Genomic DNA, 23,117 nt, shown 5'->3' with positions numbered 1-23,117 from the left:
GTGATCTTTGGTACTCCTATTGATACTCCAATTGAATTCCTACCCACCCCCTGAATGGAGCTTGTACCTCCTTCAAGGGAGACAACCTGCCTGCACTTGGTCTATACAGAGGTCCTGTGCTACCCTTTCCTGGTTACTAACCTGTCCCATCTCCTTTATCATAGAAGCTTCTTAAAATAAGATTTTAACACTGAAAATGCTGTTGCAACTAACCCAAACACTCAATTTCTTTTTGCAGATATTTAAAGTTGATTATTACCAATCCTAGTATCCCACATAATTTCCTTCCTTTTTTAAACATTACTCGTATCCTTAAAGGTTCCAGAACCTTATTAGTTAATTAGTGTTCAGCATTCTAATCTATTCTCAGTTGGTATGTGACCAGGAATATGTCAAACTAGAACATCCTTGTATTCAAGAAATGTTAATGATAACACTTAAACCTTCAAGTTAGATTAAATGCTCCTTAGAGAAACTCATAATTTGTGATCAGTGAAACTGGCACACGATGTTGCACAGTAATCTTTGGGTGAAATCCACCCAAAGCGGGAGGTGGTCTTTTTGCCCCACAGTAAACGAAATGAATACTTTATTTTCTATCTAATATATTGACTGTACATAATTAAGTTAATGTAAGACAACTGTTACATGATCTACTGTTCATTTGGAAAAGAAGAGCATAGTGGAACTTATTTGCTTATGCCATGGTGGTAATTAAGTAATACTGAACACCATCACAACACCTTCAGACTCTCCATAGCTTCCCAGACTCAATACATTTCCTAGAGCACCTATGGAAACTTTGGTCACCCACTTGTCTTCAGGGGCATTTTCTTTCTGATCCCTACAAATCAATGGAGAAATCTGGCTTTTTTTCTTTTCTTTTTGTCCCAGCAATAGTATCCACATGAGATGGCTTAAGACCACTTCCTTGTATAGGAAGCATTAGTGTGAAACTGACCATTTGGAGATAAGCAGCAACCCTACAATGGAAACAGCATATGGAATACAATACCATGATCATCATACAGTACTTTGCAATAGACCATGTTTCAAAACAAAGTTGACTGTGCAAGCCTATCCACCTCCAGCCAAGAGTGTGAAATAAGAGCAAACCTGCCCAGACACTGTGAATGGGAGGGACTGACTATAAAGTAAAACTAATAGTATTCAAAATTTCTGAGCAGAAAAATCATATGTGCTTCAAACACACACAAAAAAACCCCTGATCAAATTATGTGCCATTGTGAAACAAGAAGGCTGAAAGAGGAATTATGCTGGTATGTTTGCATAGGTGAGGTATGCATTGCTTCCAAAATAACGAGATCGTAGGGTTAAGGGACTTCAAAAAATAGCATGCTGTCAGATCTGAGTGTTACAGCTTGATCTAAGACTTGCTGAGCCAACTAATAAAGCTTCAGACCCAACCACTGCTCAAGTACAAACTCTCCCTCAAGTCAAACACACGTTCAAGTGGTGTGATTCAGGTACGGCTGATGTGCAGGAAAAAAGATTTAAGAGTGAGTATGTTTTGGTAAATAATGTTTGTTCCAGTTGGTAAGAAACTGACTACAACTGCCTTTTTGCCAGCTTATTTTTGAGGTTTCCTCTGATCTGCACAAAGACAGATGAGGAAGAAATGAATTTATGAAGAGAGGCACACTCCAAATGTTTCATGATAGAAGAAAAGAAAATAATGAGAAAATGACAGAGGAAGCTTCATATTATTATAATACAAGCCACCAACATTACAGATTCTTGGTCTGAATGGGAATTTTAAACCATCAGCACATTGTTCTTAGATTTATTAAAGCATATCTGCCAAACAGGTGGCAAAACCATGGGATGTGTTGATTTGACTGCTACACATGTTCATTAGATTTAGTAGAACAGGCAAAATTGGATATCCGTTATTTTCAGTGAAGGAGTAGCAAGTAGCATGGGAGATCTAGCAGCTAATATTAGAGGGAAGAGCTGTAAGCTCAGTGGTAGAGCCCTTGTTTTGATGCAAAAGGTTCCAGGTTCAATCACTGGAATCTTCAGCTCAGGTTGGGAAAGGGAGCCATCTTAAACCATAGAGAACCTCTGCTAGTGATGTGTAGGCAATACTGAGTTAAATGGCACAATGCCTAACATGGTGTTTGCGAGTATCATATCTTCCTAATGTTAGAGACCAAGTCCGCTGCTGGTTTACATTTTTCTCATCTTCCCTTGACTCTTCTCAAATCCTTCTAGTTCAGAACAAAAGATCCATCTAGTCCAGCAGTTTGTTTCTACTAACTGCCTGCCAAATGTTAATATGGTATACCTCTCCAATATTCATCTTAGCCAAGAAGAGCCTGCTTATGGGTAGATAAGGATTATACAAAAGGTTCACCTAAGCCCACAATCTGATGCTTTTTTTATACACTGGCCTCCTTCTCCACTGGTGGACAAAAATGAACAAATTCAAGAAAGAAGAGAAATAAAACCACACATGTTGTTATTATCTAACCCAGAGCACTAGGTGAGTGGTCTTGTATTTTTCATCTTCCCTCAGGCCGACATCTTACATTCCTTTCATTATGTAGACTGAAGCACTCTATAAAAAAGATTTCATTAAAGGTAAAATACATAGAAAAGATAGATCATTTCTGACCTTCTTTAAACTGTAGGAAGCAATGGAAGATAATAAGAGCACAGAGGAACATGAGCATCTGAGAGCATTAGCACTAACAGATTGCAAAAAAGATATTTGGCACCATCAGCACGGTACTAAAAGGCACTTGTAGAACAAGGAATTGAATCGCATTATGAGACGAAATATCTAGCCATGCATGACAAGGCATGAAAAGTTAAATAAGGTTTCACATGAGTACTAATAAAATACAAAGGGGTGCATTACTCTCATAGCTATTCACTGGTGTATAGTCACATCCATTGTATTTAGGAAGTGACTTCATAAAATTTGCCCACTGGTGTGAATAGAGCAGAGAGAAATTCACTTAACATACACAGCCAAAGTTGCTTGGCAGGGATGAACAGGATGCTGTGCTTGGAATGGCAAAAATGAAAAGGAAAAGAAAGAGTTTGTGCTGAGACACCAACAAGTGTATAAAAAGTTACCAAAGGAAACTCCTAAAGGGGTGGGCCCGATCCCCAACACTACAAGTTCATATTTGCACAATTAGGAATTCAATAGGGTTCAACAGACTCACTTGTACTGAGTGGAGGGGAAGGGATACGTGGGAGTACCAGAGACATGCCCTCTAATGTCCCATCATTTTTCCTACTTGTATGCCTGTGCATGTGCAAGTGAAACAGGTGGCACTGAACTGGTGCTGGAACATTGCTCTATTGATCCCTATAAAAACTTGCAATGTACGGGCACTGCGCTCACAGAATCTGTTTATCATACTTATTGTGTCCCTTATATTCATAGCTGTATGTACTCTAACCCATGAAGAAATAGATTTCAAGAATTGGAATTCTGCGAAAACGGGTTCACTGGATTTGATGCAGACCAAGTTAGCTGCACAAAGCCCAATTGAAGTAATTGGGAAAAGTAAGGCATGCCTAACTTAAGCCTCAACAGTGTTAATGAGACTCAAGTACAACTAATGTGCTCTGGATCCAACGCATGGATTCTGACTTGATGACCAGAGCTCTTTTTGTTACAAGGAAGTGTCTTCATTTAGGGCAATTTAAGAACCTGTCTTGACCAAAGAACAGGGTCTGCTTTTACTGCCAAGACACTGAAGAAAGTGATGTGGGCCTAAGCAGCTCCAAACAATGCAATCCCCACAAATGCCAGGGTGCTATGACCAGGACCAGTTCCTGTGTGCTTTCAAATATGCAGGGTCAGAGGGCCACAGCCAAAGCCTCCTGATCAACCAAGGGTCAAACGAGATGTAACATTAATTGAATACATGAGCAATTAATGTGCACTTATGCCCATTTGTTCATTATATAAATAGCAGCCTAGGGTTTAAGCCTATGGCTGTCACTGGAGGCTTCCCTAAAATGCAAATAGCTTCAGAAAGGGGATTTTTTTGTCAGGACTGTGAGAGGGAAAGTGTTAAAATGCTCCTCACTGCCACACACAGGCTGGAGGTTGATCAGGCTTCCCTGTGATGCCATTTACCTAAACAAAACACACATACTCATGTCTAGTTTGGTTCTAAATGTCCTTCATAAGGGCAGGGATGGCTTTCTGTTCCTCTTGTTTTGCTCGGCAACATTCATTTATTTTACAGCTGTCATTATTTCACCAGTTTTGCTGGCTAATTGTCTCCGTTTCCCTTAAAACAACTTACCAGAAAGCTAAACTCAGACCTATACAAAACCACACACCATTAATAGCCTATACAGTTCAAACATTATGTGTAATTGAAGAGAAAATAATTGTTAGAGACTGCAGTTGTTACAGATCCAGTTACTATGGGTTGGATAACAACCTGAAAAAAATATAGAAAAATATAACTGCTTGGTCACATCTATGAAAATGTAACGGCAGGCATCTCTTTAAAGCAGGGGAAAGTTTCAATATTTGTCAGTTCTAAGATTATACCTTAAATTCACAAAAGAAAAAACAGAAGCCAGTTATTGTTAAAATTTGCTAACCTCTGTTTTCCTTCTCTCAGTTGGATGAAGTCTGTCAACCACTTCACTCACTTTAGCAAGCCATTCCTTCCTTGATACCTCCCCAATTTTCTACTAAAAAATCATTGGCTTCTACTAATAGATCCCTTCCCATTTTTCTCTTTTGCATTGTAGCACTGCAAGGGTAAATTGGGCCAAATATCAATGTTCACAGCTTGCCTTGTCACCGGTCATTGAAACTGTATTTGAGTTCTGGTTCTGTAACTTGCTTATGCAAGTGTTATGATGTACTAATATTGCTCTGGTATTTTTGTTTCACCCAAGCATTGGAAATCTGCAATCTGCTAAATGCTCCTGAACTGTTTCTTGATGCTTTCCAAGCATCCATGTCCAACACTCCATCTGTCAATGATTCTGAGCCTTTAAATAAATAGCTACCTACTTATCCCTACCTTGAGGCTTTGCTGGTGCCTGAATGAACATGAGTTAGATGATCCAGAGAGCTATCCTGGTCATTTGAATGAAACACCAAAGCTGCTGAAACATAGCTCTTTTGCAAGTTCTGTTTTGAAGAAGCAGTTCTACACCTTGATGAATATGCCCCCTTTTCCCATTTCCCCCCTTAGTGTAAACTGTAAATCTTTAAACTAAATGGTAATACATACATAAAGTGTTTCTTTGCTCCTCAAGAAAAATGGGGCAGGGGGAGTAAGGCCCCTTTAAACAAGTTTAAATCTGCAAGTGTTCTACTAAACAGCTGACATAACTTCACCGTTGTAGTGTGAAAATCCCATTTTATATCTCCATATTTTGAGCCTTATTTTAAGAGGTGATAAAGGTGCAAAAATTCTGTTCAGCATGCTGTGAAATATCTAAGTCTTGAACTTTAATTAACAGGAATAAAAATGTGTTGCAATGATGTGAAATGTTGCCAATTTTCCGAGATTCCAATGGTTCCACATTCCAACTCTGCACACTGACCTGTTTGATGAAGGTGATCTCTTGCTAGTTCAAATAGACGCATATGCATGTTTGTTATGGGGTTAAAAGAGCCACAGGCAAGAAGGGTGAGGGGTGTCAGATGCTTCATTGAGGCAAGCAATCTTCTGCAGCAACACACCCTAAAGGGGAGAGGGAGAAATAGCAATTATATTAGCTCATACAGCTAACAGCCTTCTGAAACTTTTTCTCAAAATGAACAATGAATCATCATTCTATTTTTAAAAAAGCAACCCACTGAAACATTATAGTAGACTAACAATGAATGAATATCCTAAGTACTAATGCTGAAATCTACATCTTTATTGAAATAAATAGGAGCCCTGGGGAGGACTATACTATAGCTACATCAGATTTATTTAGTTTTGAAATCTGTCTTCTCCCCCCACTATATTGTCCCATAGGATCTTCAGGGTGGATCAAATCACAAAGAAAATACAACGAAGTCAAAATCTTGTATGGAAATGTTTCAGAAAAATAATGCATACACACATGGCTATGTTGGGTATCAGCACTTTTCCTATTCATTATCATTGTCCTCTGCATTGATAGGACCTTCATCAATATGGAATGCTCTCCCTTTACCCGTACTACATGTCTAGCTCATCATGTGATAAACAACAGCATCTATTTCCATTACAGCGTAACTACAATTATGCATTAAGGCTGCTGAGTTACTCCAAGAAAAAAGCTGTCATTTTTGCACAGTGGCTGTTCCCCTGGGAGAACAGGAGCTTCAACAATTTGGGAGAATTTTCATCAGGACCACTGGGCTTGTTACATCCACACAGCCCCTTCCAATGTGCAATGGTTTCTCCATCCTATACACGTTTTGTTTTGAAAACAGAAGCTAACTCATGAAATGTGGTCACCCTTGTCTCACATTGTCAGCTCGGCCCTAAGGCCTCAAGACAGTGTTTTCAATTCTGTGACTTCTCTCTCTGAAAAGAGATTAAAACCTGCGAGGGCAGACAAGCAGCTCTGGATATTTTGTTCATAACTCAGATTGAGTCTGCTCCTCTCTCAGCCTTTGTCCTACAAACATTCATCTGAACTCCAAATAGTTTGTCGCTTCGAAACAACAAATATTCATGACATTATATTTGTGACAAATATTCGTGACCTGTTATTCTGAAGGGACCACCACTGTCTACATGAGAATGAACTCCAAATGCTTCTGCTTCAGACTCTTTGAGCTATTTATGTCTTTCAAACCTAACTCTTCCTGTTGCTCAAGTAGTGACTCCCCACATAATCGTGGCAAATTGTGTTGTGAGTGGGTCTCACATATTAAAAAGGCTGCCAAGTGGTAATGCCAGTATATAGATTTCGAGCAGCTTCCATGTAGCAGTCACAACAATTTTGATGGTTCATCCCTCAGAAATGGGATACCAAGCAGAGGCCAAAGTGAATTTAGGGGCTGTTGGCTCTCTGGCCTACCTATGATCAGAACCAGCTTGGCTGTCTGGAACTTTTATCACTAGCAGAGTCGCAAGTGGGATCACTACAAAATGTTACAGTGTGGAGTGCTGCTCTTTAGTATTCCGACCATTCGACTCCGATCTGGTTTTCCATTCCACCAATCCCATTTTGTGGCCACTGAGTATGCTCAGTGCTCATTGGACTTTGGGGGGTTTCCCCTCTTAGGGTTTCTTTCTTAAGGTTTTCTTTTTTTTTTTTGTACTTCTGCAAACTTTGGGGTTCATCAAGGCAGCCTTTACCTCTTTCTTCTGCAAAGGTGGTGGGTGTTTTGGCTACATTACATCAGAAAAAAGAGAACCATGATACTGGAGAAGAAATACTTACTGCCTGGATGACTGGAGCATGCAAATTACTGTAAGTCACACTGTATAAAAACAAGACATTCACATGGCCTGCTCCCAACAGTCCCAATGAATCCAAATACTTTGTTCTCAACGTAGTTGATCTGCTATGACTGCACTTATCCAAAAAACCTGCCACCACAACACTCAATAAATAAGTGAATGTACACACTTTATCTCTCACAGAGAAAATTAATGGAAATCTAATTAAGAATACAGGATGCTGGGAAGCAGCAGCTTTTACTTTGTGACTGTAACAGCAAACAGTGTACATTAGGGGGCCATTAACAAAGATCCTGAAAACCGACCCCTTTGCTTAAAGAAAAGAGAAGCACTCTCAAGCTGCTTAGATGTCAACATAAGAGCCAATTTGCACCTTTCCAAAGACACTTACAGCACCCTGAAATAAACTCTGCATACAAAGTTTAGTCACTGAAGAGACCTAGCTGAATTTGTTCCTCATTAACTGTCCCTGGTTGAGTAGACAAGTCAGTAACTGTGTCACGGAAAATGAAGGAGAGGAAAAGCTGGGCAAGAGACACATGTATGTTAGGGGGTGGGGTGTGAATAGAGAAAGAGAGAAAGAAAAGTAGAGGGCAGCTGGTCAAGAAACTTGTGTATAAGTGGGAAAGGGAGAAAAAGGAGAGCATATCTCCCTTCAAATACCCTCACGAAGTAGGCTTCGCTGGGGATAGGGTTGTGCTTTTAGCACGCTCAATGTTATGCAGCTCCTTTACCCCATTTCCTGACACCCACAGGTTGAGAATGGATGTCTGAATTGAGGAAGCCTATGCAGAGACTCCTGGGAGTAGGCCAGAAAGTCAACAGCTGCTAATGTAGGGGCTTCCCTTGCGCTTGATCCAGAAGCTGCAGTTAGTGCTGCAGCACAGCTGCTGACAGGAGTGGGACCCAGTCAGCATAGAACACCTTTGCTTAGAGATCTCCACTGGTTGCCAATTTGCTACTGGGCCAAGTTCAAGGTGTTCCTATTAGTACATAAAGCCTTTAAAAGTTTGAGACATGTGTACTTATGGGATTGCCTACCCCATATATTCCCAGTTGACTGTTTCCATCTGCAGAACTGGCCCTGTTGCAGGTGCCACATAATACTTGCTCCACAGTTGTAAGAAATCATTCTTTCAATGTGGAAGAACCTATGTGATATGGATGGAAGGCCTGGCAAGGGAACCAGTGAGATAACAGTGGGAGACAAAGCAGCTACAGCATCAATATTCAGATTTATGTGTCCAATATCTGACTTTCAAGTAGGCAGTCCTGATTTAAGTGGAAATCATTAGCATCTTTTTTTTTTTTAACCTGTACTCAAATAAAAGATATTGTGAAAGCATCTTCCAGGTCTCTGTACCTTCTGGAATCAGAGAATTGTAGAGTTGGAAGGGATCCTGAGGGTCATCCAGTCCAGCCCCCTGCAATGCAGGAATCTTAATGAAATCCTATGTACATGACTGGTGCCTTCCAACCTCTGCTGAAAAATTTCCAAGGAAGGAAAATCCACCATCTCTCGTGGGAGTCTGTTGAACAGCTCTTACTGTTAGAAAGTTCTTCCTAATATTTAAAAGGAAGTTGCTTTCTTTAAAAAGAAAAAATGACCTGATGGGTTGCTGCTTCTATTCTAAAGCCTTTTTTTAGAACAATCTGCAGGAGGCTGTACACAGCTATATAGCTACCCCTCCAGCTCAGAAAGGGGCAGTGAAGGCTTCTACCAGGCAACTGGAACTCCCAATTCCCAGCAGGCGCAGGGGCAAACTATTGTGACTACCCTGTTCAACTCTAGCTCAGAGCCAGAGAAGATTTTAAAATTGGCTCTCTGTTTGCACCCAACAAGCACAGAGCTAAAAAGCAGGCTTCCATCTACATTTGTGGCTGGGGAAGGGGCAAGAGTCATTCTTCCCACTCTGGTTTAAGGATTCATCTTGCTCACCAGAGATTCGCTGACATCTCACCATGGCAAGAGGGACAAGTAAGAATTTGCAGGCCCAGTCAGGAATCATTTCAAAGCTCATGACCTGAACTACTTAATTTTCAAATAGCTGTTGTACTTTCAAATGCTGAAAGCAGTTTCTTGCCACACTGCTTACAAACTGTTTTTGGTTTATTTGTAGTGCAGTTATCATACAAAGAGGATACAGAGATCTGCCCATAAGCATTAACTTGAAACCCAGGGTTTGAACTTCTCTTACAAAGGCTTCTAGTAAAAATGGGGTATTTGGAATTCCAGATACAAACCAACCCTCAGGAAATCTATTTTAAGAACAGAGATTATTTTATTTCAAAATCAAGATGCACAAGTACAGCATCAGAAAGGAGGAAGGCACACAGCTGTAAGGTTTACTGCTTCAAAGCAATGATTTGGAAATACTTAATTCTCTTTGATCGTTGCAGCGCATCAATAATGTGTCTGCAATGACAATGAAAATGAAAGAAATGTCTCTAGCTAAAAATAGCCGATTCTGCTCACTAAGTACATAAACTTATGTACCCACATAGCTCCAGAAATCCTACGAAGGAATGCCACAAGCACAGCATGCCTTATACCGGGGGTGTTAGCCTGTGGCCCTCTCAATGAAGCTGGACTAGAAGTCAACAACCCTTGATCACTACCCCTGTCAGTCTGGGTTGATAAGAGCTGGAGTCAAAGAACATCTAGAGGGTCACATGCCAGCCAGCTGTACCTTACATACATCTCCAATTTGCAAGTTCTTGCACGCTGAAGTCTTTTATCTGGACCAAAGCCCACACTCCACCCTGAATCTGAAGACCAAACAAGATGTGACAAGGCAGCCATGTATCTCAGTGTCTGCCCTGTTCATACATAAAGCAGAGCTGGGTAAGGACCTATTCTTCACATGAAAAGGACCATATGAGGGAGGAAAGCCAAACTCATCACCCTGCTCTCTTAAACTATTGCACTTTTAAGCTGCTTCTTCCCAGTTGAGATTCCACCTAAACATTAGGAAGAACTTCCTGACAGTAAGAGCTGTTCGACAGTGGAATTTGCTGCCAAGGAGTGTGGTGGAGTCTCCTTCTTTGGAGGTCTTCAAGCAGAGGCTTGACAACCATATGTCAGGAGTGCTCTGATGGTGTTTCCTGCTTGGCAGGGGGTTGGACTCGATGGCCCTTGTGGTCTCTTCCAACTCTATGATTCTATGATTCTATGACTTCTGGTGGAACACGGCATGTAAGGTGGAGGAGTGAGTTTTGCTCCCCCACAGGCATTTTACTGCAAAGAAGATTCTTCAACTTTATATGCAAACAGAGCAGATGCGTGGATGGCTGCTCTGCCTTATCTACTTTGACCCTGAGCACAGCTGCATTTTCAAGGACCTTTATTAACACAACAAAGTGAACTGTTAAAACTGGAGACTGTGAAATGTGGAACCATAGATTTAAGCATGGTACACTGTATACAAAGTCCAGTTTCTTATATAGAACAGGAACAGTTGAAATTAAAGGGGGAGCTTTACATGCTAGTACTATGCCTATGAAGTCTGTCAGATTTAAATATGATTGACCAGATTGTATAAAGTTTAAATATTCCTTACAATTCCAGATTATTTACCATTTAAGCAACGCAAGCGTGAGTAGGCCAGTACACACCCAACACACCACCTTCAAATAAGGTCTGTTTAAGTCAGAATTCCCAATATATCCAAACCAGAGAACATTGGTTTTACTAACTGGGTACTCAGTCAGTTCTTAAGCCACAGTTTCCTCCTAGTTTACATCCTTGTTCATAAAGCAACATGGCCTATACAGACAGAACAGGAAGCAGCCCTGGAGTGAAGCCAGCACTCAAGGTGACGAGATTAGGTAAAGATATGTGCACACAAGTCTGACACCCATTCTCAGTTTGCTAAACTAGGGACAGGGAGATCATACGGACAACTGAAAAACAAACAAAACTGAGCCAGCCTAACTACACATGCAATCAAGTTCCATAGCTGTGGAGACACCATAGAGAAGGTCCTGTTCCGTGAGCCCACTAACTTGTCTTTCAAGGTGAGAACCTAAAAAGCAAGGATTCTGAAGTGAATCTTAAGGCACAGGTAAGTTGATAAGGGTGCAGGGAATGCTAAAATAATCTGGTTTAAAAATATTCAGTGCTTCAAAGGTCATTACAAGCATTTTAAATTTGGGGCCAGAAACAAAGTGGTACAACACAGGTTGCTTCAACTGCCTGGCTCCAACAAACAACCTGAAGGCTGAATTTTGTACCAGATGAAGTTCCAAAACCATGGACAGTATTGCAGTACTCCAGCTTGAACATTACATGGGTAACTGAAGGAAGGTCCATTCTCTTCACACAGGTGAACCAGCTGAAGCTGGTTAAGGAGGAGCCCTGGACCACCACCATCAGCTTCAACCTCGCCTACTCACATCAAGCCCAACAGCATTCCTGAACTGCTAACTTCCAAACACAAAATCACCACCAGCATAATTATTACCCTAAAAAATAATGGCATTGAACTAGTGATTGAGTCAAAGTTCAAATTAGGAGTCATTTGGAAATATGAATTGCCACAGTTCACAATGCCTCACTCCGCTATGAGGCAAGCCTTCATCCTTCCACATTTGGTCACAGGCTTCTGCTTCTTAGCTCTGGGGCTCACCAACCACCAAAATAGCAAGGAAGCAATCCTTAAAAGGTCTGGAAGAAAATGTCTGTTTATTTACAAACACACTCCAGCTTAATGCACGTAGAACACTTCTTCATCAGAGGCAGCTGGAACACACTCAGAAACTACCATTCAAACATATTGTAGAATTTTACACTTTAAAAATATATATAATGCATTAAGCGTATGCCATTTAAAAAGTTGTTGTTGTTAAAGAATGCCCATGATATCTTGGTTTACATGTACACATTGAACAATATTCTTCAAGGACTCTTACAATTCAATCCTATACATATTTACTCAGAGGTCCCATTGAGATTAGTGGGGCTTCCACGCAAGTAATTGAGAAAGCACTGCAGCATAACACCACACTATTCTATGAATGTTCACAATTATAGGATGAATGAAACAACTAATGCGCCATAACAGTTAATAACTATTATATAGTTAACTCATTTTTTCTGTTATAAATAAATTGTAGTGTTCACTTCTACTTTTTATGTATTTCAGTTATTTGCCTTTCATGACTTCCCAAAGTGGCTTACATTAAAAAGAAACATTAAAGCATATAATTCAAATTACAATAAAAACAGTCAATTTAAATAACCCTAACAGAATAACATTCAGTGAACATTACAAAAATCCCCAGCTGCAGCATATACAAAAAAGCATTTCAGTTAAAGAGAAGAAACCTTTTTAATTTCTTGCAAGATTAATATAAGAAAGCAAACAAGCAAAACACACCTAGCCTTAAAGGTCACTTCCTCACCTTGAATGAGGAGTTCCTTAGGATAGCAACCAATATAGCTGCCTACTTGTGGAAATCAAGAGTTGTCCATTGTTAACATAAAACTAGGGGTTTAGGCTATCATCAGCCAATATGTTACATATTTTCACATTCTACTATTATGACCTGGATGGTGCTCCAAGTTCATGGTGTTTTCAACACTTCAATGAGTCCAAATTTCACAGGTCAGCGAAGTGTCCCCTGGCCAAACACATGGACAAACATCCCAGAAGCTATTTCCAATTAGTTTGAGAAAAGGTGTGTTTGTGTGGGAATCAAATGTTGTAAGAAAATGTACTTAAGTTCTTCCTGAATCACTTCTATTCCTACAAGGTATCAATAATAAATGATGTTACCTCAGAAGGTTCTGCTGAAGCCAGTCAGTAATTGGAGACATTTATGATTAATTACGAGAATCTACAACATAGTGATGAGCTTGCATTTTAATTTTTGAGCTTCCTGAGTGGGCTGTAAAAATTAGTAAAATGAAGGGCAAGAAACACAGAGATACAGTGGGCTGAAAGGAAACAATGTGATGGGGAGGAGAGGGGCAGAAAGTCTTTATTCTCTACATAATAATAATAAACCACTGGGATTCTTATATCAATAGACCATTTGATACTGCAGACTTCTTCACAGATCCTTTGCTAGACACTATCTTTTACAAGCACATTGTAGCACCTGTTGCGAGCCCTCAGAATTTTCCATTTGCAAGAACCGTCTAGCTTAAAGGGATAACAATATGTAGATGGTGAGGGAAACCTCTTCATACCCAGCAATACTGATTTCATAACATATTATGACTTGGTTGGAGAGCCTTTTTTTATTTAATCAGTTTATTTAATAAAATTTGTCAATTTCAAATAGAAACAGAAAAATCAGGAAGACAGTAACCATTATGCTCAAATACTCAGCATGTAGAGCTGAACTGCAGACCCCATTACGTGGTATAATTAATCAGGAGTTTCCTGATGTGCCCATTTTGTTCTCTGAAACAAGCTCCTTAACATTTCCAAAAGCAAAGAACATACCACCTGCTATTTTACTTCGTTTGAAGTAGATATGTATCAGATTACATTGAAAATAACAGAAAAAGTAAATGACCACATACAAAAGTTTCCCCAAAATAATTAGTTTTTGAATTTGACACTGATATTTCCAAAACTTCTCAGGGGGAGGGGGAATACAGATCCTCAATTTTAGAAGTGTTTACACACATTTTACATTGGCAACTTTTTGATTAGAATTCTATACCATAGCTGCAAATTGCTTGTTTCCTACTAGCAATTATTTGTAATTTGTTCCTCATGAAGAGCATAAATTAGCTAGGTCTGAACTGTGAACTGCCAATATTAAATAAACACCTGCAGAGGAAGGAAATGACTGTATGTGACGTGTTAATAAATACAGTCTAATTTGTATATATGTAGTATATATGTAGTATATATTACTACCACACAATGTAATGAAAAAAAGATTACTGCAGACAAAATTTCATTTTTCCTTAATATGTATTTCATAATAATAAGACATTACTCAGGAGTGAACAATACATTATATGCATATGTTTTGTGTGTGTGCTTTAAATGAAAAGGAACCAGGAGTTAATAGTACTTAACCTCTTCCTTACTCATTTTCTCCTCTAAATTATATCTCCCCACTACTGCCACCATGGCTCTTTTCCACCCGGCAGAATTCTAGGTGTGAACTGAAATCTGATGGAAGCAAAATAAGCTGGGTTTTTTTACATGGGGGGAGCTGTGAAGGAAAGGATTAAGCAGCATTCAATTTTTCTTTCTTTCTTTTTCTCTTTCTCTCTCTCAAAACTATTTTCTAGCGCAAGAGATGCTATACCTCCAGAAAGTATCCCATTTCCAATGCTGCTCTGACCAAAGAAAAATGATGACTGGGAAGGCCTGTCTTGAAAACTGCATATGTTCACAGAACCAGAATGACTTCACTTAAATTAATTGGAATTATAATCCATTTCTATGGGCCATCATTCCCACTAAAATCTGCCCCATGTAACATACCACATTAACTATATTCACGAGCCTGTATAAAAAAGTGTTGCAGACTAAAGATCGTTTTCAAGCGTCTTGTGAAAAACACAATATATTTTAAAGACATACGGAAAAATAAAAAAATACAACCAGCCAAGAGTTTCATCCATAGAGTACAGTATTAATCATGCCATACTGAATGAATTCAAACAGTTTACAAATGATATACAGCAGAATAATTTTAATACCTTTGGGGTTAAAAATGATAGTGATTTAACAGCATACACCATACTACCGTTGTAGCACAAGAATAATAATAGTCTCTCCAGATGTAACTTTCATTGCAAAGGCTATAAATACTCAAATTGTTGGTATTTAGACCCAGGATTGTTCTTACCACCAACATTCACCTCAATAGTTTTAAGAGCATTCATCTACTGAACCAACATCACTTTCCCTCCTTAAAATGTACCAGTCCAACTGACTTCAGAATTGAGAATTAAGCTATGAGCCTTTGAAGAACATATGGACGTATGTTAAATTTCCCATTCAAGCACTAACTTCACAAAATGCATAAAGAATTCTGGTCATTATTGGAGGAAAGGAATCTGCAATGCAACCTCTGGATTAAAAGTAACACACCAACAATTAATTACGATCTCCCAGAATCAGATGCTAAAATACTTCGTTTTAATAGCTTAGAAGAAAATAATAAAAATACTTCACATACTGTATCAACCTAGCAGCACAATCCTGTGCTTGTTTACCATTGGGATTACATCGGAGTAAGCATGGCCAAGAGTACACTGTAAAAGGTCTATCAATGACAAGTGTGCACTGACTGGGCCCCTGATTGTATGTTCAGTGATATGTGGGCTTGTTTGCAATCCAATAAGTGAGCAGAAGCTCTTAAACCAGATGGGTTCAGACACCATAAGCGTACGTGTAAAGTTATACAGTATTTCGCTTCTCTGTGTATCACTTGACATTGAACTGCACTTCCCATTTTGAGCTCACCACTTGGGTGAAATCCTTTCCCAGCTCCTCACAGTCTGTTCTCACTATACTGAACTGTCACCACAGAACTTGACTGCTGCCTCAGGTGATTTATGGAGACTTTAAAAAAGACTGGTCCCAAGAGAGATCCTGGGGGTATTCTGCCTCCCTCTTGTGAGAAATGCGCATTCATCCCAGATGCTTGCTGTTCTTTAACCAGTTACTGACCCACGAGGCACTCTCCTTTTATCCTATGCCTGCTGCTACGTTCATTCAGAAGCCTTTGATGTGGGTCTTTTTTATATACAGTGGTGCCTCGGGTTACATACGCTTCAGGTTACATACGCTTCAGGTTACAGACTCCGCTAACCCAGAAATATTACCTCGGGTTAAGAACTTTGCTTCAGGATGAGAACAGAAATCGTGCTCCGACGGCGCAGCAGCAGTGGGAGGCCCCATTAGCTAAAGCGGTGCTTCAGGTTAAGAACAGTTCCAGGTTAAGTATGGACCTCCGGAATGAATTAAGTACTTAACCTGAGGTACCACACAAGCACTGAAGTTCATATGCTGCATCCAACACTTAAATGACTAATAAAACTGAGCCTGGGGTGCATGCAGAATCGCCTATTTTTGCACTAGCCGAGCAACTTGCCCCCCTACCCGCCCAATAACGAAGTTTCACCTGTACAGGAAACCTCTCTGTATTCACGGGCCAGCAGCAGCAGCAGCAGCAGCAGCAAGCCAGCTACTGTTACTTCTTGCCTGTTCCATTTTCTGGCCAGCTGCCAACGGGGGACGGGAATCCTACAATAAAATTAGTGGCTGTATTCTGCACATGCTCGTGAGCACGTTCCCCGCCCCCACCTTAAGATTCGTATACGGAGGACAGAATGAGACCTTCCTGCTGTTACAATCGCTGCCGCCAGCCTAGCACGAGACAGTCGCAACCAGAAAGTGCTGCGCGCGCCGTCTCAATAACGAGCCTGGGCGGGAGGGGGGGGGAAACACACACAAGACCGCGCGTGCGCACAGCCCTTTTCGGAGCTCGCCCCTCCCCCGCGACGAACTGACCCTCTCCTCTCTCTCTTTCCGCTGGTTCGCATTCCCTGGTTGACGCCACTCCCCCCCCGCCTTACCAGCGGAAACCGGCCAGCTCGGCTTTCTTTCGGCTTCCTCTGCTTGATTGACAGGCTCGGCCCCTCTCCAGGGGCGGGACTTTCACCCCGGGAGAGCCAACTGCGGCGAAGAGCGGGTGGGCGTTGCGGATTGGCTGAGGCGGGCGGGAGAGCGGGACTTGTTAGATGGCAGCCGGTCGCTTTTGCTTTCCTCTCTGGCCATTTGGGAGGGCGTGTGGAAAGCCCGTCCTTGCACCGCATCCAGTCTTGGGTGTTGCTGTTGTTTAGTCGTGTCCGACTCTTCGTGACCCCATGGACCAGAGCACGCCAGGCACTCCTGTCTTCCACTGCCTCCCGCAGTTTAGTCAGACTCATGTTCGTAGCTTCGAGAACACTGTCCAACCATCTCGTCCTCTGTCGTCCCCTTCTCCTTCTCAATCTGTACAGTGGTACCTCAGGTTAAGTACTTAATTCGTTCTGGAGCTCCGTTCTAAACCTGAAACTGTTCTTAATCTAAAGCACCACTTTAGCTGCCGTGCCGGAGCAGCACGATTTCTGTTCTCGTGCTGAAGCAAAGTTCTTAACCTGAGGTACTATTCCTGGGTTAGCGGAGTCAGTAACCTGAGGCGTATGTAACCCGAGGTACCACTGTACTTGAAAGTTTAGGACGGGCCAGCAACCTTTTTCAGCCATGGGCCGGTCCACCGTCCCTCAGACCATGTGGTGGGCCAGACTATATTTTGAAGAAAAAACAATCAACAAATTCTTATGCCCCACAAATAACCCAGAGATGCATTTTAAATAAAAACACACATTCTACTCATGTAAAAACACCAGACAGGCTCCACAAATAACCCAAAGATGCATTTTAAATACAGGGACACATCCTACTCATGTTTTTACTCATGTAAAAACACGCTGATTCCCAGACCGTCCACAGGCCGGATTGAGAAGACAATCTGGCCCCTGGCCCTTAGGTTGCCTACCTCTGGTTTAGGATAATGGTGGGACTAAGCCTTGGCCTGCTCAGGCTCTCAGCCCCACACCTCCCCCCCCCCCAAGATTTGTCTTATATGCTTGTACTGTGCTCCACAGACAGGTGAAGGCATATCCTCTCTAACTAGGCCTTTGGCTGACTGACTTCTGATGCCCTTTAAAATGTGTTACTGGTTTGTTTTTGTTATTTTTATTATGCATGTGGCTTTTTTATATTGTAATTTAATGTTGTAAATCAACCTGAGATCTATGGGTGTAGGGCAGAGGTAAGGTAAAGGACCCCTGGACGGTTAAGTCCAGTCAAAGGCATCCGTGGGGTTGTGGCACTCATCTCGCTGTCAGGCTGAGGGAGCCAGTGTTTGTCCACAGACAGCTTTCTGATTCCTGTGGCCAGCATGACTAAACTACTTCTGGCACAACGGAACACCATGACAGAAACCAGAGGACACAGAAACAGTTTACCTTCCCACCGCAGCGGCACCTATTTAGGTTGGCAGGAGATGGAACAGAGCAACGGGGGAGCTTACTCCGTTGCGGGGATTCGAACTGCCAACCTTCTGATCGGCAAGCCCAAGTGGCTCAGTGGTTTAGACCACAGCGCCACACGTGTCCCTTTTTGTAGGGCTGAATACTGATTTACCGTAATACATAATAGTAAATAAATAAATAAATAACAATGGACAACACCTGCAAATTGGTACCCGCATACAGCAATTCCCACAACAAACACTAAGTGTCGCCCCTCAAGCAAATGTGTCAATCCAGAAAACATGATACGGTAGTTTTCTTGGCATGAAATAGAAATGCTGGAACATAAAGTCAAAATTGCAGTCCATTCCTCTGTGCACTGAGAGATGACGATAAGTGGCTAGTGAGGAAGATAGAAGAAGGTTGCTTGGCAGATGCTTTATCTCCCTTACTTTCTCTTCTATCAGTTGCAATTCTTATAACACTAAAATGAAGTTCTGCTTTTGCTTTCTGCTTTTGATGGGTATAGAAGGACAAGTGGGAGGCAATGCTTTTGTAATCCATGACTGTTCAAATCAATTGAAGTTAGTCTGGCTATTTAGTTCAGTGGGGTATGTGCCTTTGTTCATGATCATATGCTTTCTCTCTACTGAACAGTAAGAGACAGAACATCAATTTTATTTTCATTAATCTACAATTATAGAGCTCAAGGGGGTGTTCTAATGTCATCTTGGGGAAAAATAATAGCTTCCCAGTTGGCACCTAAACAAAACTTCCCTATTTGTATATGGTCCATTTCCATTTAGATGACCTTTCATTGTAGGGCTGCTTTTGATTTTTGCAGTTGAACTGGTTGTTTTTTCAGAATACCTTATTATAGTTCCTACCACATTTCTGTCACAAATTAATCACTGGCAGTAATTCAGAGCTTGGGAGAACATACAAACAGAAAAAATTCAAAAGGGAAATGGAGATTTCTTAAACAATAACCCCACAAATCAGTAACAACACTAACAAATTCTGATCAGGTTTATGTTGTCCCTTTTGTAATGAGTTTTAAAGTTATTGTTTTAAAACTGACTAACTCCATCACTCAAAGCCCAATGAAAGCAGATATGAAATAGATATGAAATAGTACATTGTATATAGGAACGAGTGCTGCTTTTGGCTGGGAAACATTTGGTACACAGAATTTATGAGAAAATTGCAATCAGATGAGGTTAGATTAATTTTACTGAGCTTCCAAATAAGTTATACTTTGTGTCAGAATATAGACTTTGTTTATCAGGACTTACAATGATTAGGTTACATTACTTGGGGAGAGGAAAAGGACTGTGTCAGTTCGGTGATGTGTCTGTCTGTCTTTGTTTTCCTGTAAACATTGGGGGTGTTCACATCTGTGATCCTACTTGAGATGCCCACCCAGAGTGAGCCCTGATAATATTGTTGACACATCTCACAATTACTCAGCATTCATAGTTCATATTAAAATATTCCTGGCATGCAAAACAAAAGAACATATTCCAAAGCAAGGTTTTCAGGCCCAAAAAGATAAATGAGGGAAATAGGGTTAAAAGGAGAGGGTAGAATAGCAGATACAGCATCTACAAGCACAAACATGTCTCTCCATAATTCTCAGGCACAAGCTCTAAGAAAACAAACACATAACCAAAAACAATTGGGAAACTATAGGTGATATTCAACTAAATCATGCTGTGTCCTAAAGACTTAAGACCACAAATTTCAATGGGTCTACTCTAATGTTAGCTATCACCCCAAAAGTACACCCACACAATATATTACAATGGAGAAATCTTGCTTAGGCCTCTGCAAGCTCTGGAATTTTAAGGTATACTTTTCCTTAAGAAACTGAAGTACACTGCAGTTAGGTACAGAGATTTTTGAGGCGTTGTCACTAATATTTTTCTAGGCATTGTTGGAAATTGCATGTCATTCCTCTCGATTTAAAAGAACAAAGAAAGCTGTTTTCTAATGTAGGCATACCTGAAATCTAGCCATGTTGCAGGGTCTCTAAATGACACACTATGCTGTTCACCCTTTTAAAAAAAAGAAAAGCAAAAGCTTTCATAAGCTGTCTTCTTTTGAAGAAAAAAGCTACAGGGCTCTGTCTGGAATGTTTCTGATCTGAATTGGGGCCCCACACCAGTTTTCTGCAGGCACCTTTGTCCTGATTTCCTTCTCTGAAGAGAGAGAAAAGTGGTCTCTCTCTTGTGAAATGGAATAGAGAAATGGATAATAGAAGCCAATTAGATAGACATTAAAGAGATTTTCAGCATCATTAAGTCCACAAAGGAAAATACAGTGGGGTTAGAGAATAAAATTATCATTATTATTTACAAGTTTATCACAGATATGTATAAGCTGCTTACATGCAATAAGGCTGAGTATCAAAGTAAACATTTCTGTTCTGGAGGCACCTCACAATTGGCCTCAGAAATGTAGACTGTAAGTTGAAATCCCCCTGATACCTGCAAAGAAAAGTGTTGGGATCTCTGTAACAACAGGATGTTTCTGCAGTGGCAACCTTGCTCTGCTGTACAATACATGGACTTGCTGGTGCAAAGTATCAGACTTGCATGGGTGGGTAAGCATATCAGCACTGCTGGAGACCCAAAGGAGAGTGAGTCATGTGAGATGTCATAGGGATTGGGTGGGGAGCAGGAGATACCAGCCCAGTGTTCATGATTCTCTCCCTTGGCCCACATTTTGGACAGAGACACCATAAAGTACAACACTCAGGCCACATTGCAGATACCATGGCAGAAAGCCATTCACTGTTGTAGGTGCAAGATCTCCAGAGCACCATCAATCCCCTGTAGGGCCCCTGCTTGGTTCAGTTACTGCAAAGGGTGCTCAATCATGACATATATTCTCTAGCCCATGTGGTCTCTGTTGTGTTTCTTTCCGTAGGCTATGGCTCTAAGGACTAGGAGCTGCAGGATGTATACTACCCTCTGCCATCCTCCGTGCAGCCCTGGCTGGGGTGTTGCAGGCACCAGTGATGGTAAGTTCTTTAGCTTACTACTTTAGGTCTTTTACTCTCTTCCCAATGAGCTTTTTGCACCCCATCCCAATCTCCAAGTGGTGTAAGATTCCAGGGGTTCCAGGCACTTGCTCAGGGTTCAGTTTCCCTAGAACTAAGGACAGCGGAGACTGTGGTATCTTTATGATATATGATTTATTTACACATATATACAACCTGAGCCTACATTGGAGGGGCTCACAGCATTAACATCCCAAGAAGGTCTTGCTTCTCCTGTAGTCACAGCCTTGGATTCCAACAGAAATCAGGCATGGTTCTGTCTCCCAACTGCCCAGCTTACCTTGCTTCTACCTTCTAGCTCACATGCTCTCAACTCTCAACTCTGGCCTTTGCCTTTCTACTAGTGACTTGAGGGAGCAGGGCCATTTGATGTCTAGCACACAGCTACTTCCTTCACCAGGAAGCTTGCCTGGCTATTCTAGGAACTGAATCCATGCTGGATCCAGGAATGAGAAGGGGGCTCAGGCATACAGCCCAATCCCCTGCCCAACTCACAACAAGCTGTTATCTGAGGAAAGTATCTACTCCCACCACTGTTTCCAGGGAGCCCTTTACAATCTTTATGGCACCAGGCAAAGACCTTCCTTTAAAAACTATAGCAGTTTTGTAAATTTTAACGTATTCTGTCAGGTTTCCCTGGACTATTATTTAGCTGCTTGATATGATGGGGGTTTTGCGCTGGCAGATGAGTTTACGCCTGTGGAGGGGATTTTGTTGATGCTTGCTGTTATATTTTAATTATGGTGTTTTATTGGCTGTGTTACTATATTTGTATACTGTGTCTTTGCTTTCAACTTGATAAGTCACCTGGATGCTTTTTTTCAAAAATATAAGTATGAGGCTGATCAGTTGATTAAATATGCACATGAGAAAGACAATCATTTTGAAGGGGGGAAAATACTTTTTCTTTTTTGATGATTCACACACATGAAGCAGAAAGCACACCCTTAGACATGGCACTTCCATTCGTGAGAGGCAAAAATGGGAAATGCCTCCCAAGAAGGCATCTGCCTCCCATAGTTTTTGTAAGTTTTCCATTTAATCGGCAGCGTTGGTTTTTTGTTTTTGTTTTTAAGCAAACAAGGGTTTTGCAATAAATTACTCTGACCAGTTCATTGATTGAATGCTGCATTGAGCCTTACAACATTAGACCCTAGAATAAAAATAGGTTGCAAAAATTCACCAATAATCTTAAAGTAGTTTAAGACCGTAGCAAAATTAATAATGTAACTTGAACTGTTATTCTTTATAATTATTTATTTTTATTTACAACATCTGTATCATGTCTCTCCAAAACTCAAGGCAGCTTACAAAATAAATTAAAACAAGAAAACCACATTCCAGAAAAATGCAAATCATTCCCACCTCTACACACACTCAGAATACCAGGAACTATATACTTCATACCAACAATAGAAGACCTTGGGTTGTGGACTGCAGTTTGCACAACCAACCTCTTCACCCCTGCAGTCACCTGTACCCTCCTTCCACAAAAAAAACATTCTGGAGACTGAGGGGAGAGATTGCTTAAGATTGGGTAAATAAATTTTATGTGCAAGGTTCCTCTGTCCTATTTTGGGCAGTCTCCCCGACACCACACCAAAGTTCAGTGTGACACAGCCCACAAACTGTCCAGGAGGAAACCCTT

General features: G+C 40.9%; 1 protein-coding gene and 1 long non-coding RNA gene across 8 annotated transcripts in view; one reads left to right on the top strand and one right to left on the bottom strand.

The window, feature by feature from the left end:
- NMNAT3 (nicotinamide nucleotide adenylyltransferase 3) overlaps window positions 1–17,058 on the bottom strand; it is a 35,588-nt gene extending 18,530 nt beyond the window's left edge. Inside the window, exons 1-2 of one of the 5 annotated variants that reach the window (XM_083613964.1) lie at window positions 16,963–17,058; window positions 5,563–5,702 (exon numbers count right to left, since the gene is read on the bottom strand). In XM_083613964.1, the coding sequence (XP_083470090.1) occupies window positions 5,563–5,671 (109 nt within the window). In that variant the 5' untranslated portion in view covers window positions 5,672–5,702; window positions 16,963–17,058. The other 4 variants (XM_083613960.1, XM_083613962.1, XM_083613963.1 and 1 more) reach the window with 4 other exon arrangements.
- The window catches only part of LOC310762646, an 83,775-nt gene continuing 77,614 nt past the window's right edge, over window positions 16,957–23,117 (top strand). For all 3 annotated transcript variants that reach the window (XR_014548098.1, XR_014548099.1, XR_014548100.1), the window contains exons 1-2: window positions 16,957–17,078; window positions 21,337–21,456. This is a non-coding gene — a long non-coding RNA (uncharacterized lncRNA). The remainder of the gene's footprint in view (window positions 17,079–21,336; window positions 21,457–23,117) is intronic.

The sequence above is a fragment of the Podarcis filfolensis genome (assembly GCF_964270895.1).
Source record: "Podarcis filfolensis genome assembly, chromosome: 5".
NCBI classification, from domain to species: Eukaryota; Metazoa; Chordata; class Lepidosauria; order Squamata; family Lacertidae; genus Podarcis; species Podarcis filfolensis.
Note: the sequence above shows the minus strand (reverse complement) of the source record. Positions and strands in the feature narration are given on the sequence as shown.